This window comes from Coregonus lavaretus, assembly GCF_964263955.1.
Source record: "Coregonus lavaretus genome assembly, chromosome: 11".
NCBI lineage: Eukaryota > Metazoa > Chordata > Actinopteri > Salmoniformes > Salmonidae > Coregonus > Coregonus lavaretus.
In genome coordinates this window covers 37,325,173-37,338,454 of record NC_139998.1, presented here as the reverse complement: position 1 = coordinate 37,338,454, position 13,282 = coordinate 37,325,173, and the positions used below count along the sequence as shown (strand labels likewise).

Sequence of the window (13,282 nt, the reverse complement as noted above, 5' to 3'; positions counted from 1 at the left end):
AGGTAGTCACCTAAAATTGGCAAGGACAGTCAATCATGCATTTGGGTTAATGGTTAGGTTTCAGTGTAAAGTTTGTAAGTCTGTACAATAATGTATATAGCAGACCATTCCTCAAACATACCGTTTATTTGTAATACACAAGGCAACATTACAGCACCAGTTTGATAACATTTGGATATTACTGTCTCCCTCATAGAGAATGGTTACATGTTGTTCATACCTCCTAGCTTATTAGTTTTGGAATTCAGTCTTCATGTGTAGACCAGCTTATTGTTCTGTTAGAAGAGACAGCCTTAGAACTGAGCACCATTTGATGTAGTACTAACATACAGACATGCCTATTCCTAACCACTCACACCTGTCTTTCTGTCATACTAATGTTCATCTTTGGACTGACTTGAGTGAAAATACTGGATGGAATATGTTCAATTTGATTTACAGTCGATACAAACAGTTTGAACAACTGTGTGTGGATGATGGGGTCATACTGGTGTAAGGCCCAGCTTGCTCTCCCACCATGATTGACAGGCTTTGTTCAAGCTGTAAGCGGGGTGGAGGGCAGCTGTGAAGTTATTACATGAATCATGTATGGAGTGTGTTGGTGGTTCTGGGTCTGTTCCTGGGTCTCTGTGTTTATGGGACCTTCATCCTGCTGGCCTGAAGGGTGAGGGCCAACAGCAGCACATAGTCCTTATTTCCTGTTGACCATCCATCAATGGACCTCAGGTTAGGTTTCTATGAGATGGGTGTGTGTGTCTGGTTGTGGGGTTTTTCAGTGGATCTACTTTGATATTGTCTATACAAAAATGGCATGTTTTTTTATTTCCCAGTTTGAGACTGATCAAGAAAAGGGCTTTGTCTTGTTCCTTTCTCTGCTTCAACCATTACGCCTTACCCATGACTAAATCAAAGCATGTTTCTGTGTGTGTAAATCTGTCAAAGTATTATGTGTTTAAAACCCTGCCTGGATCATTATTCCAACCAAAGGAGTTTACCAGTTTGAGAAGAGGTAGGAACTGTATGCTTGTTTTCCTCCTTTCCCCAGGCCAGACGTGGGAAGTGTAAAGCACCGTGAGGTTATCTTGTCTGGGTTGTGCTGTGTTCCGTTGTCAAGAGAGGTTTGATATCTGGGCTCTGATAGCTGAGGTTCTGTGTTGAGGTATCTGAGGAGGAGAGACTGTTTTGAAGAGACTTCCAGCTTTTTACTCTGTCAGATAGTCCGAAATGGTTATTATAGATTGTTAGATTGACCCTTGACAGCTCAGGCATGGACAAACAATATAGGCTATATTCTGACCTCTTGTTTTTTTTCCTAAATGGCATCAAGATGTAGTTTCTCTCCCAGTAACACCTACCTCATCCCAAGTGTTTGTGGTGGTGTTTCTCATAGGCCACTGCATTATTAGAGCTACTTCCAGTTCCTATAGTGGAGAAATGACAGGCATGTTCATGTAAAAGAGACCCCAGCAGTATAATTATGGAGTATACAGGACAGTTGATCACCACACTTACCCAAGTAGTCCTTGTAGGACTTTTGCCTCATTGGACGTCCATCTGGATGAGAAATAGCACCTCCAGTTCGTGATTATGCCAGTTTTTAGAACTATATTAAATGTCTGTTGACTGAATCAGACCTTACCAGAGTTGCCACGAGACTTGATGCACTGTCCCCGGTTGGGAATGCCAGCGGCGGGGTTTCCTTGGTTGATGATGTGGCACTCGTAGCCCGTGGGACAGTGCAGGGGCTCGTCACCATCCTCTGTGGTGCTGCAGGCCTCCGCTGGAGGGCAGGGGACACACAGGTCAGAGGTCAACTAAACACACACACTGATGGTGTAGAGTTCAGGTGCGTTTAATGGTGATGTTCCAGGCTACTCACCCTGCAGTACCTCCTCTGGACCGTCTAGAAGCCAGCCATTCCCTCCCAGCCATCGAGGCTTGGGTTGAACCAGCCAGTCCAGCACTGATCAACACAAACACACATCATTGGTAAGTTTGATCCTAATGATATCGTCAGTATTTTACTGCATACCCTAGTACCAATGGTTAGAGCCATGCCCATGCTATGTATGACCATGTGTGTCGTCATATGGGTCGATAAGTGTGGTTTTGTGGACTGTCATCTAGATCAGTGGTGCTTACCTGGTGGGGGCTGCACTGACTCCAGACAGGCGTAGATGCAGCCGTTGTAGCAGCAGCGCTTGTGGCGCTCACACTCTGAGTCAGAGCGGCAGCCGGGCACCTCACAGGCCCGCTCCGGCAGCATCTGAGGTGGGGGTGGGCAGCGGTCGTTCTTCTGGTACTGTGTGGACTGGGACTGCTGGTTCGGATACTCATAGTCCTGAGAGGAGATGAGATAACAGAATTACTTTATTGTTTGCACAGAAATTTGCAGTCTACTATCCTGAGGCTGAAATATAGAGAGACCTGGATCATTTTCAACATAGTAGGTGATTGCTGGAGTCTTTTTGTACATACAGTAGGCCTACAAAGATGAATAGTGATGTCCTACCCCTTTGACCAGCAGGTGGCAGTAATGCATTTTGTAACATACTTGTTGCAAAATTTTCCATCAGCTCCTTCTATTTGTTATGTTTTCCATGTTATGTAGCTATCATGCCTGTTAGTAAACACCTTGACCTGCACTCTAAACACGTAGAGTGATGAAGAACTGAAGGGTAAGTCAATAAGGGGGAAAAAGAGGGCAATGAACGTGATACACTGTCAAGGAAGTCTTACCTGCTTTAAACCCACACACATTCTCCACCTCACCTGAACAGTGGTGGTCTGTGATTTGCTCCAAAAGAGCTTGTGAAACACTTACATAATCAGATCTTTAATACAGCCATGGCTGTATTTCCATGTACCTATTGTGTGAACTACTTCCTGGAGGATGTCATAGGTCAAACTGGTTTATTCAGGTTTGTGGTCACTGTATGTGATGTGCAAATAACCATAGAGCTAAGGAGGCAGCATTTGTGGGTCTTTCCTCATATTTTCCTAGTGTTATTCCACAGAGGAGCTGCTCTGGCTCAGCAGCAGATACAGTGAGGTCCGGTTTCCAGTTGCAGTTGAGCTAGCCTACTGTACAGGGCCAACCACACAGTCTCAGTCTGTGAGGCTCACTCTGACTCTGCCAACATTAACCAGAATGCAAATATTCCACATAGTCTGGCCAATGTTAACCAAAGCGCATCTTTATCATGGAGCTCCAGACCAGACACTGTAATTTCAAGTGCACATCCTGCTGCTCTCGACGTGGATGCCCTGCCAGCCCGGGTAAGGTGTCCCTGTCCCTTTCCCCCTGACAGAGAGACTGTGGCAGGGGCGCTCTGAGAGTTTCCCCCCTCTCACTAATTAGATAATGGGCTTGCGGACTGCACATGATCGTTAACTGCGCTGTTTATTTGGCAGGCTAAGCGACTGCTCTTCCAAACCGACCGTAAAAACGAAAGCAAATGTTTGGCGCTGGTGTTTGTGCCACAGAATGAATGTTTGTAATAAACACACAAATAATTTACTCCGTCAGCTGCCAGGTGGGGTGCCAGGTCTCAGTGACTGGATCAACTTGTAGCATTGGCGTGGCAACACACGAGTGCACTACTTTCTGGCCTTCCATTTACATTTTAGTCATTTAGCAGACGCTCTTATCCAGAGCAACTTACAGTTAGTGAGTTTATACATTTTCATACTGGCCCCCCGTGGGAAACGAACCCACAACCCTGGTGTTGCAAGCGCCATGCTCTACCAACTGAACTACAGGGGACTGCTGACTTGGTTAGGTTATTGATCCTGATTTTAATAATAATAATATGCCATTTAGCAGACACTTTTATCCAAAGCGACTTACAGTCATGTCTGCATACATTTTTACGTATGGGTGGTCCCGGGGATCGAACCCACTACCCTGGCGTTATAAGCACCATGCTCTACCAATTGAGCTACAGAGGACCACGTCTTAGTACCACTTCCAGTCTTAGTACCACTTCCAGATTTTTTATGTGCTTTACAGCGATTCTCCTTCCTCAAGATTCATCTTTAGAGCTTTTGGCCTTATCAGGGCTTGCCTGGCTACCCTTCCACATCGCTCCGGACAAACACCACGCCCACTAACATTTCTATGGAGCGATCGATATAGCAACGGAATTAAATTCAGGATGAGTCATCAGGCAACATCAGGGCGCTATTCATTCTAAGAATTAATGCTTTTAGCAGCTGTGGTCCACATTGGCCAGATTGGATCCATCATCTCTCAGATCTTCTGACTGTCTGTCTCCTGAGGGTTTCTAGGCCTAGCTACATTAGCCTGTCCTATAGTATCTCAAAGAGAAGCCAATGCTCTTAGGTCTACAAAATGATTCAAATCCTGTTTACAACGTTACAGAAAATGATTATGGGAGGCAAAGTAGGCCATTCACTTTCATCCTCATGTCATTGTGTATCTTTACAAATGCAGTTCAGACAACTCCAGGTTTAAAGTACAAGAGTGAGGCTGATTATCCCTGTGATTGGACAATGTGAGCTACAGTGACCACGGTTCATTATCTGCTCAGTTCCCATGGTTTCCCTTCAGATCTCAGTAGCAGAGGAAGTAGAATATCCGGTTCCTGTCTATCAGTCTGCCTGTCTGAGTTCCAAGCTGCCCTGCACTGCCCTACCATGCCCTGCACTGTGCCGTGCTGCATGTGTCTGTTTGATGTTCAGTCCCACATTGTTTATTTACAGTCATTGGTCTCTTCCTGCTGGGCCACAGAAATGCCGGCAAACCTGTTATATTGATTTCTTCCAGGGCAGGGATTTCAAAGCTGAGCGATGCAGCAGAGTGGTCTGAAGCCATTAGAGACCTCATTTGGCTCCAGACTGTGATGTAAACTGTGATCAGGCCATTGACGTCTGTACTGTATCTAGTCCTTAGATCAGGCACATCCTGATTCCTAGAACTCAGGAAGCACACCAGCTTCTCAAGTGAAACGATGTGCAATGTGATACGGTCATACAGCCCAAATGGATGTATGGATTGCACTGATTATTTCATGATAGTCACACTTATGCATTGACCATGCTATTTAGATCCGTATCGCTTTCTTTCTCCTGTAATACAAGTGCAGCCATTCTCCACCCTCCTTTCCATGCTGAGATAATAGTTAGACTGAGACCATGTCTGGACATAACACACATGCAGGTCACTGCCTGCTTCTGCACTGACTGTTTACCATGGTGTTTTATCCTGATGGATGTTTGGACTATCACAGGTTTATTATATCACCAGAGAGCAATGGGGGTGCTTCTCCAGCCCGCTCTCAGCGGGGAGCTGATAATCCTGTGGGTGTGTACAGTAATGTCCAGACCATGCTCACATGATATCATCTGACTGGGATTAACGTTCAAAACTTCTATCGAATCCTCAGTGGGCTAAGTGTATTAACTCTGACCTACCCAGCAGTTTACTCAAACCAAGTATGAAACAGACTTTACCTCCTGTGGATTTCTTCCAGAATATCTTATTACTGTATGCCAAGGCCATATTATGTTTTGTATTTGTTATGCATATTTTGTTTTTATTTTTCCTATTTCTATAGAGAGTGGTATTTGCTGGCTACACTAGAGGGATTATATCCTATATTGAGTCCAGCCATCTTGGAATAGCCTAGTGAATTTGGCCGACATACTGGAATTATCAAAATTAGGATGCTTGTTCCAATCTCGTTCGTTCTGACGTCTCAGCACACAAGACAGCCCAATCCAATGGGAATCATTCCCTTATAGCTCCCAAGAACGCTAATGTAACCTGTCTAAATGACTATCGCCCTGTAGCACTCACATCTGTAGCCATGAAATGCTTTGAAAGGCTGGTCATGGCTCACATCAACACCATCATCCCAGACACGCTGGACCCACTCCAATTCGCATACCGCCCAAACAGATCCACAGATTATGCAAGCTCATCACTATGCTCGGGACCCTGGGACTGAACGCCTCCCTCTGCAACTGGATCCTGGGCATTAAAGATAAAACACCAGGTGTCATTTTAGATTCTGAACTCAATTTCGAATCACACATTAGGAATGTGACCAAAATAGCTTTTTACCACCTGAGGAACATTGCCAAGGTGCGGCCGTTTCTATCTCAGGCTGATACAGAGAGACTCATCCATGCTTTTATTACAAGCAGGCTTGACTACTGTAATGCTCTCCTGCCATTGGTCAACTGCAAAGCAAACAGAATGCTGCAGCACGGGTACTGACCAAGACCAGATGGAAAGCACACATTACACCGGATTTAAAGTCTCTGTACTGGCTGCCTGTGAGTTTTAGAATTCATTTTAAGATTATTCTATTGGTTTTTTAATCAATCCACGATTGCGCACCCCAATACTTGTAAGACATGCTTTTGAGTTATGTACCCAGTAGGTCCCTCAAGTCCTCTGGCACTGGCCTTTTAACTATCCCAAAGCCTAGGACCAAGAGGCATGGAGAGGCAGCCTTTAGTTACTATGGCCCCAGTCTCTGGAATAGCCTGCAAGAGAACCTGAGGGGGGCTGAAACTGTGGAAATATTTAAAAGAGATTTTAAAACACACCTTTTTAGCTTTGCTTTTACTTAGGGTGCAGTTTTTATTGTTATTCTTTTGTTTTTTTATTCCCTTATGTTTGTTGTGTAGTAAATATTTATGTTTTTATTTTCATTTTTATAAAAATTTTGTGAAGCGCATTGTGTTGCATTCATGTCAAATGTGCTTTATAAATCAAGTTTGGTTTGATGATTTGGACTTCCTGACGGGCTGCCCCCAGGTGGTGAGGGTAGGCAACAACACATCTGCCACGCTGACCCTCAACACGGGGGACCCTCAGGGGTGCGTGCTTAGTCCCCTCCTGTACTCCGTTCACCCACGACTGTGTGGCCGCGCACGACTCCAACACCATCATTACGTTTTCTGATGACACGACGGTGGTAGGCCTGATTACCGATGACGATGAGACCGCCTATAGGGAGGATGTCAGTGACTTGGGAGTGTGGTGCCAGGACACCAATCTTTCCCTCAACGTCAGCAAGACAAAGGAGTTGATCGAGGAAACGGAGGGCCGAGCATGCCCCCATCCACATCGACAGGGCTGTAGTGGAGCGAGTCGACAGCTTCAAGTTCCTCGGTGTCCACATCACTAAGGAATTAACATGGTCCACACACCCTCAGGAGGCTGAAAGGATTTGGCATGGGCCCTCAGATCCTCAAAAAGTTCTACAGCTGCACCATTGAGAGCATCTTGACTGGTTGCATCACCGCTTCGTATGGCAACTGTTTGGCATTCGACCGCAAGGCGCTACAGAGGGTAGTGCCTACGGCCCAGTACATCACTGGGGCTGAGCTCCCTACTATCCAGGACATCTTTACCAGGCTGTGTCAGAGGAAGGCCCTGAAAATCGTCAAAAACTCCAGCCACACAAGTCATGGACTGTTCTCTCTGCTACCGCACGGCAAGTGGTACCGATGCACCAAGTCTGGAACCAACAGGACCCTGAGAACAGCTTCTACCCCCAAGCCATAAGACTGCTAAATAGTTAACCAAATAGCTACATGGACTATCTGCATTGACCCCCCTTTTGACTCATCACATACGCTACTGCTTATTTTTTATTTATCCTGTTGCCTTATCACTTTACCCCTACCTATATGTACATATCTACTTCAATTACCTCGTACCCCTGCACATCGACTCAGTACTGTGTATAAAGCCAAGTTATCTTTACTCATTGTGTATTTATTCCTTTTGTTATTATCTTTATATTATTTCTATTTTTCTCTCTGCATAGTTGGGAAGGGCCAGTAAGTAAGCATTTCACTGTTAGTCTACACCTCTTGTTCACAAAGCATGTGACAAATAAAATTAGATTTGATGTCCGGACACATGTCAGGGACAGAGAGTATCCCCCTGGGTGGGATACAATAACAGGTGTGAGTTACTAAGCAGTGGAAGCTGTGGTTATTGTAATGTTCTCCCCACGCTAGCAGACTGTTGGCATGTTTCTGGCTGTGCTGGCCAGCTGCTCATTCTGCTTTGCTGCTCTGGAGGGAAAAAGAGAGCATCCTGTGCCCCTCTGCAGCCCCTCTCTCTGCCTCCTGCACCCCTCCCATTTCTCCCCTCCCTCCACCACTGTCTCTGTCTGCTGCTCTCACTACAGGAGCCCCTCTGTGACAATGACCATGCTCTGTTTCTCTGTGGTCAGTCTTCTGCATGACCGTCCGTCACTCCTCCACTCCTCACACAGCCAGGACAGAGTGGAGAGGACAATACACAGGGGACTACACAGCATTCACCCTGCTATTGCTAAAACTGAGCACACTGGAAGGGTTTACATGGGAAAGATGGCAGAACTTTAAAAGCTGTGTGACTATTGAATGACAAGGGCTTTAACACACACACACACACAGACCTGTACCTTCTACAGTGAGGGAAAAAAGTATTTGATCCCCTGCTGATTTTGTACGTTTTCCCACTGACAAAGAAATGATCAGTCTATAATTTTAATGGTAGGTTTTTTTTTTATTTGAACAGTGAGAGACAGAATAACAACAAAAAAATCTAGAAAAACGCATGTCAAAAATGTTATAAATTGATTTGCATTTTAATGAGGGAAATACGTTTTTGACCCCCTCTCAATCAGAAAGATTTCTGGCTCCCAGGTGTCTTTTATACAGGTAACGAGCTGAGATTAGGAGCACACTCTTAAAGGGAGTGCTCCTAATCTCAGTTTGTTACCTGTTTAAAAGACACCTGTCCACAGAAGCAATCAATCAGATTCCAAACTCTCCACCATGGCCAAGACCAAAGAGCTCTCCAAGGATGTCAGGGACAAGATTGTAGACCTACACAAGGCTGGAATGGGCTACAAGACCATCGCCAAGCAGCTTGGTGAGAAGGTGACAACAGTTGGTGCGAATATTCGCAAATGGAAGAAACACAAAATAACTGTCAATCTCCTTCGGCCTGGGGCTCCATGCAAGATCTCACCTCGTGGAGTTGCAATGATCATGAGAATGGTGAGGAATCAGCCCAGAACTACACGGGAGGATCTTGTCAATGATCTCAAGGCAGCTGGGACCATAGTCACCAAGAAAACAATTGGTAACACACTACGCCGTGAAAGACTGAAATCCTGCAGCGCCCGCAAGGTCCCCCTGCTCAAGAAAGCACATATACAGGGCCGTCTGAAGTTTGCCAATGAACATCTGAATGATTCACAGGAGAACTGGGTGAAAGTGTTGTGGTCAGATGAGACCAAAATCGAGCTCTTTGGCATCAACTCAACTCGCTGTGTTTGGAGGAGGAGGAATGCTGCCTATGACCCCAAGAACACCATCCCCACCGTCAAACATGGAGGTGGAAACATTATACTTTGGGGGTGTTTTTCTGCTAAGGGGACAGGACAACTTCACCGCATCAAAGGGACGATGGACGGGGCCATGCACCGTCAAATCTTGGGTGAGAACCTCCTTCCCTCAGCCAGGGCATTGAAAATGGGTCGTGGATGGGTATTCTAGCATGACAATGACCCAAAACACACGGCCAAGGCAACAAAGGAGTGGCTCAAGAAGAAGCACATTAAGGTCCTGGAGTGGCCTAGCCAGTCTCCAGACCTTAATCCCATAGAAAATCTGTGGAGGGAGCTGAAGGTTCGAGTTGCCAAATGTCAGCCTCGAAACCTTAATGACTTGGAGAAGGTCTGCAAAGAGGTGTGGAACGAAATCCCTCCTGAGATGTATGCAAACCTGGTGGCCAGCTACAAGAAACGTCTGACCTCTGTGATTGCCAACAAGGGTTTTGCCACCAAGTACTAAGTCATGTTTTGCAGAGGGGTCAAATACTTATTTCCCTCATTAAAATGCGAATCAATTTATAACATTTTTGACATGCGTTTTTCTGGATTTTTTTGTTGTTATCCTGTCTCTCACTGTTCAAATAAACCTACCATTAAAATTATAGACTGATCATGTCTTTGCCAGTGGGCAAACGTACAAAATTAGCAGGGGATCAAATACTTTTTTCCCCTCACTGTATTTCGGAGTCTGGTGAGTTTTTATAGAATCCAAGCATGTCGCATGGCTTCAGATTCACATGTCAAATCATACAGTTTCCCTCTCTCCAACTGTACTCATAGTAGGTTAGACATACACTCTACTGAGCTCTTTAACAGAGACATAGTCGCACCATGGTAACAACACCCATCTCTCACCCAAGCCCCAAAACTGTTTTCAGTGTGTGAAAACCTCCAAACTACACCCCTCTGCCACCCTGCTAAAACAGTGTATGTATTGTAGGTCCACCAGCTTTTCCCTCTCTCTTTCCACACACACACACACACACACACACACACACACACACACACACACACACACACACACACACTGTATTGCTGCAGCAACAGTGAAGGTACTCATATCAGGTCTAAACCCCACCTTTTGGTGAAGCCCTCTCTTCCTGATCCGCCGGGCACCTCCTGACCCACAGGACAGCACCAGCATGCAGAGCACCAACACCAGGGGCGTCAGGATGTGACAGCCAGGCATGGTCCTAACACTTTACTCCTCCTGCACTCCTCACTCTGTTTCTTCTCTCTTCTTCTGTCACTCTCTGTGGTCCTTGCTGTATCCTTCTTCCTTATTGTCCTGTTTTTCTATGTTCTCTCCTTTTCTCCAACACTGTGGTGTTCAGTCCAGTGCTTGGTATTCCTTATTGGGCCGGTGTTGAGGCAGGAGCTCCCGTGCTTGTGAAGCCAGCGATTACACAAGCTCTGCTATAGGACAAGTCTTTTTATCCGTCTGAGCAGGGGAAAATAAGAAGAAAGGAAAGGAAAGGAGGAGAAATAATTAATAGAGCCACTGTGGAGGGAAAAAGAAAGAGGGAGATAGTTAGGGGCGTCAAGGAGGGAAAGACAGCTGTCTGTGCATTAGTTATTCTGAGGAGAGGGTTAAATCGGTCTGCTGGCACGGCAAGCACATGTCTGCCTTTCACTGAGAGAGAGGGAAGGAGAGAGCGAGCGGGAGAAGGAGGAGGGAGCCCAAAGGAGGGAGGGGAGAGAACAGAAGACACAGAGAGATGTAGAGAAATATTTATTTTGTAGGACCCTCCCCGTTGCCCCCCTGGGTCTGTAAATGCACATCTGCTGGAGAGAGAGAGAGAGAGGCTTGTCTGTCGCCATAATTTACAGCATGCTGCAGTAAAACGTTTCAGGGTATTTTAGTGTTGATAATACCCCAAATTATCGTATAATTTACAGTATTGTATGCATACATTTTACATAATGACGGACTTGTGGGAATATGAAATGCATGATATAGTGTAAGAAAGTATCTGGGAGTGCCATGACTATGCATTCCTGAGTAGGCTGTATGTTGAGAGGATGATGTAGACGTTCAACCAGAAAGAATAAAAGCATGTTGCGTGATCCAGAGAAGGGGCCACTTGTCTGTGAAATAGCATGTTCGCTCTCAAACTAGGACATATCCCCTCACCCTTCTCACTCCCTAACTCCCCTCATCCCCCTGGCCCCCTCATTCCCGTATCCTGCATTGAAAGGGGGAAAGAATGCTAAGCCTGTACAAATCTTTGTCATTATTAGTTTTACAGGAGCAAGGCTTATGTCACAATGGGGCCCTAGCTATAGTAACACAAAAGAGAGAGAGAATAGAGAGAGGGAGAGACATGCTTGTCTGTTGCCAGCGGAGCCTGGATTGGGTATAAGTCGGGAAAAGTTGCTTTAAAGACATGGCCACAATCACCCCTGATGATGGGCTCGATAGCACAGGTAAGGTGATACAGTAGCTACAGTAATAACAGCAAAAACTATGGAGCAATGAACTACAACTATGGGAACATAACTCAGAGGCATAATGCAGGCAATATTTGGAGCTCAGATCAGCACGTGATTAAACTCTTTAGAGCACTCAAACTCATTCCACGGAGGGCCGAGTGTCTGCGGGTTTTCGCTCCTCCCTTTTCCTTGATTGATGAATTAAGGTCACTAATTAGTAAGGAACTCCCCCCAGGTCTTAATTGAAAGAAAAAAACAAAAACCAGCAGACAATATGCCCTCAATGGAATGAGTTTGACACCCTTGCTTTAGAGAATGGTTGTGTCATGTTGATTGTTGGTATAAGCCCATTATAATATCCCCATAATACAGCAGTGGTAGACTTGTTGAGTGGTGTTTATAGGACTGTTGATTATAGTGTCGTATCGGGTGAATGGTGGCAATTATTGCTGATGAACAAAGGAGTCCGCTCATACTGAACTTTGATCATAAGGTTTATTCATATCAAAAGCTTCAGCATAAGTGACAGATGACATGACATCCGGAGAGCGACGCCTCAGAATGGCCGCTCTGCCTTCTCCTTCGTTTAGCCCCTACTTATAAACAATGCAAAAAGATGGGCTCCCTCTTCTGGCCAATCACCAGTCTCCCCTGTCTACAACACACTTCCTGTCTGTTGTATGTGGCGTTACACTAAAACATTCCCTCTTGATACTAAAATCAACATTCTTTCAGTTCCACTTAAAAACATTTAACAAAGGCATAATCCCAATACACGACAATAGCCAGTCTAGATACAGCTCTGTGTTAGACATGTGGCTGTGCTCCATGCAGACAGCAGTCAGTCTCATTTCTGCACTGTGGGGTTAGGGGGTCACCCATCACTGTCACTACCACCCCAGACTGCCCCACCTTCCCCCACACATCCCTCACCCCCCGTGGGACAGCTGCAGCCCCCTGAACGCCTGGATGCCTGGCCCTTCCTCCCCTGGAGCCAACAGCTGCATGGAGCTAGAAAAAAACACATCTCTGTGTCCTGTCCACCCACCAGCCTAAACCCCAGTACACCCCTCTCTCTACCACCCTAGACTACCACCAGCACAACACTTTGTCATGATCCTCCCCTTCTACAGCAAGGATACTGAGGAACTTGACTCAGAGAAGCTTGACACAAAGCCTGGGTGCCCCTTCACATGAAACAGGACCTGACTATGTTGTGTGTGTCTGTGTTTGTTACAACAAGCTCGCACAGTCTCACATCAGAATTAGATGTTCATCCATATTTCTCAAATGTCAAATTTCAAAGTTGTTCCAAACGTCAAATTTCAAAGTGTTTAAGCAGGTTAAATTTAGGCATTAACTCTGCATTTTTAAGGGTTAAGTTTAGGCATTAACTCCAAAATCTTAAGGTTAGGCATTAACTCCGAATGGTAACGGTTAGGTTTGGGATAGGCTTAAAACTAAAATCTCAAAAA

General features: G+C 45.5%; 1 protein-coding gene across 1 annotated transcript; it reads right to left on the bottom strand.

The window, feature by feature from the left end:
- Positions 1-109: 109 nt before the first annotated feature.
- LOC311136889 (WAP four-disulfide core domain protein 1-like) lies at positions 110-11,009 on the bottom strand. Its single transcript, XM_084171203.1, has 7 exons — positions 10,453-11,009; positions 2,143-2,341; positions 1,880-1,963; positions 1,640-1,780; positions 1,513-1,554; positions 1,356-1,421; positions 110-1,163 (listed from the first exon to the last, which is right to left on the bottom strand). The coding sequence occupies exons 1-6, from the start codon at positions 10,561-10,563 to the stop codon at positions 1,357-1,359; spliced, it is 642 nt and encodes a 213-aa protein (XP_084027329.1). The 5' UTR covers positions 10,564-11,009; the 3' UTR covers positions 110-1,163; position 1,356.
- Between the last annotated feature and the right edge of the window lie 2,273 nt (positions 11,010-13,282).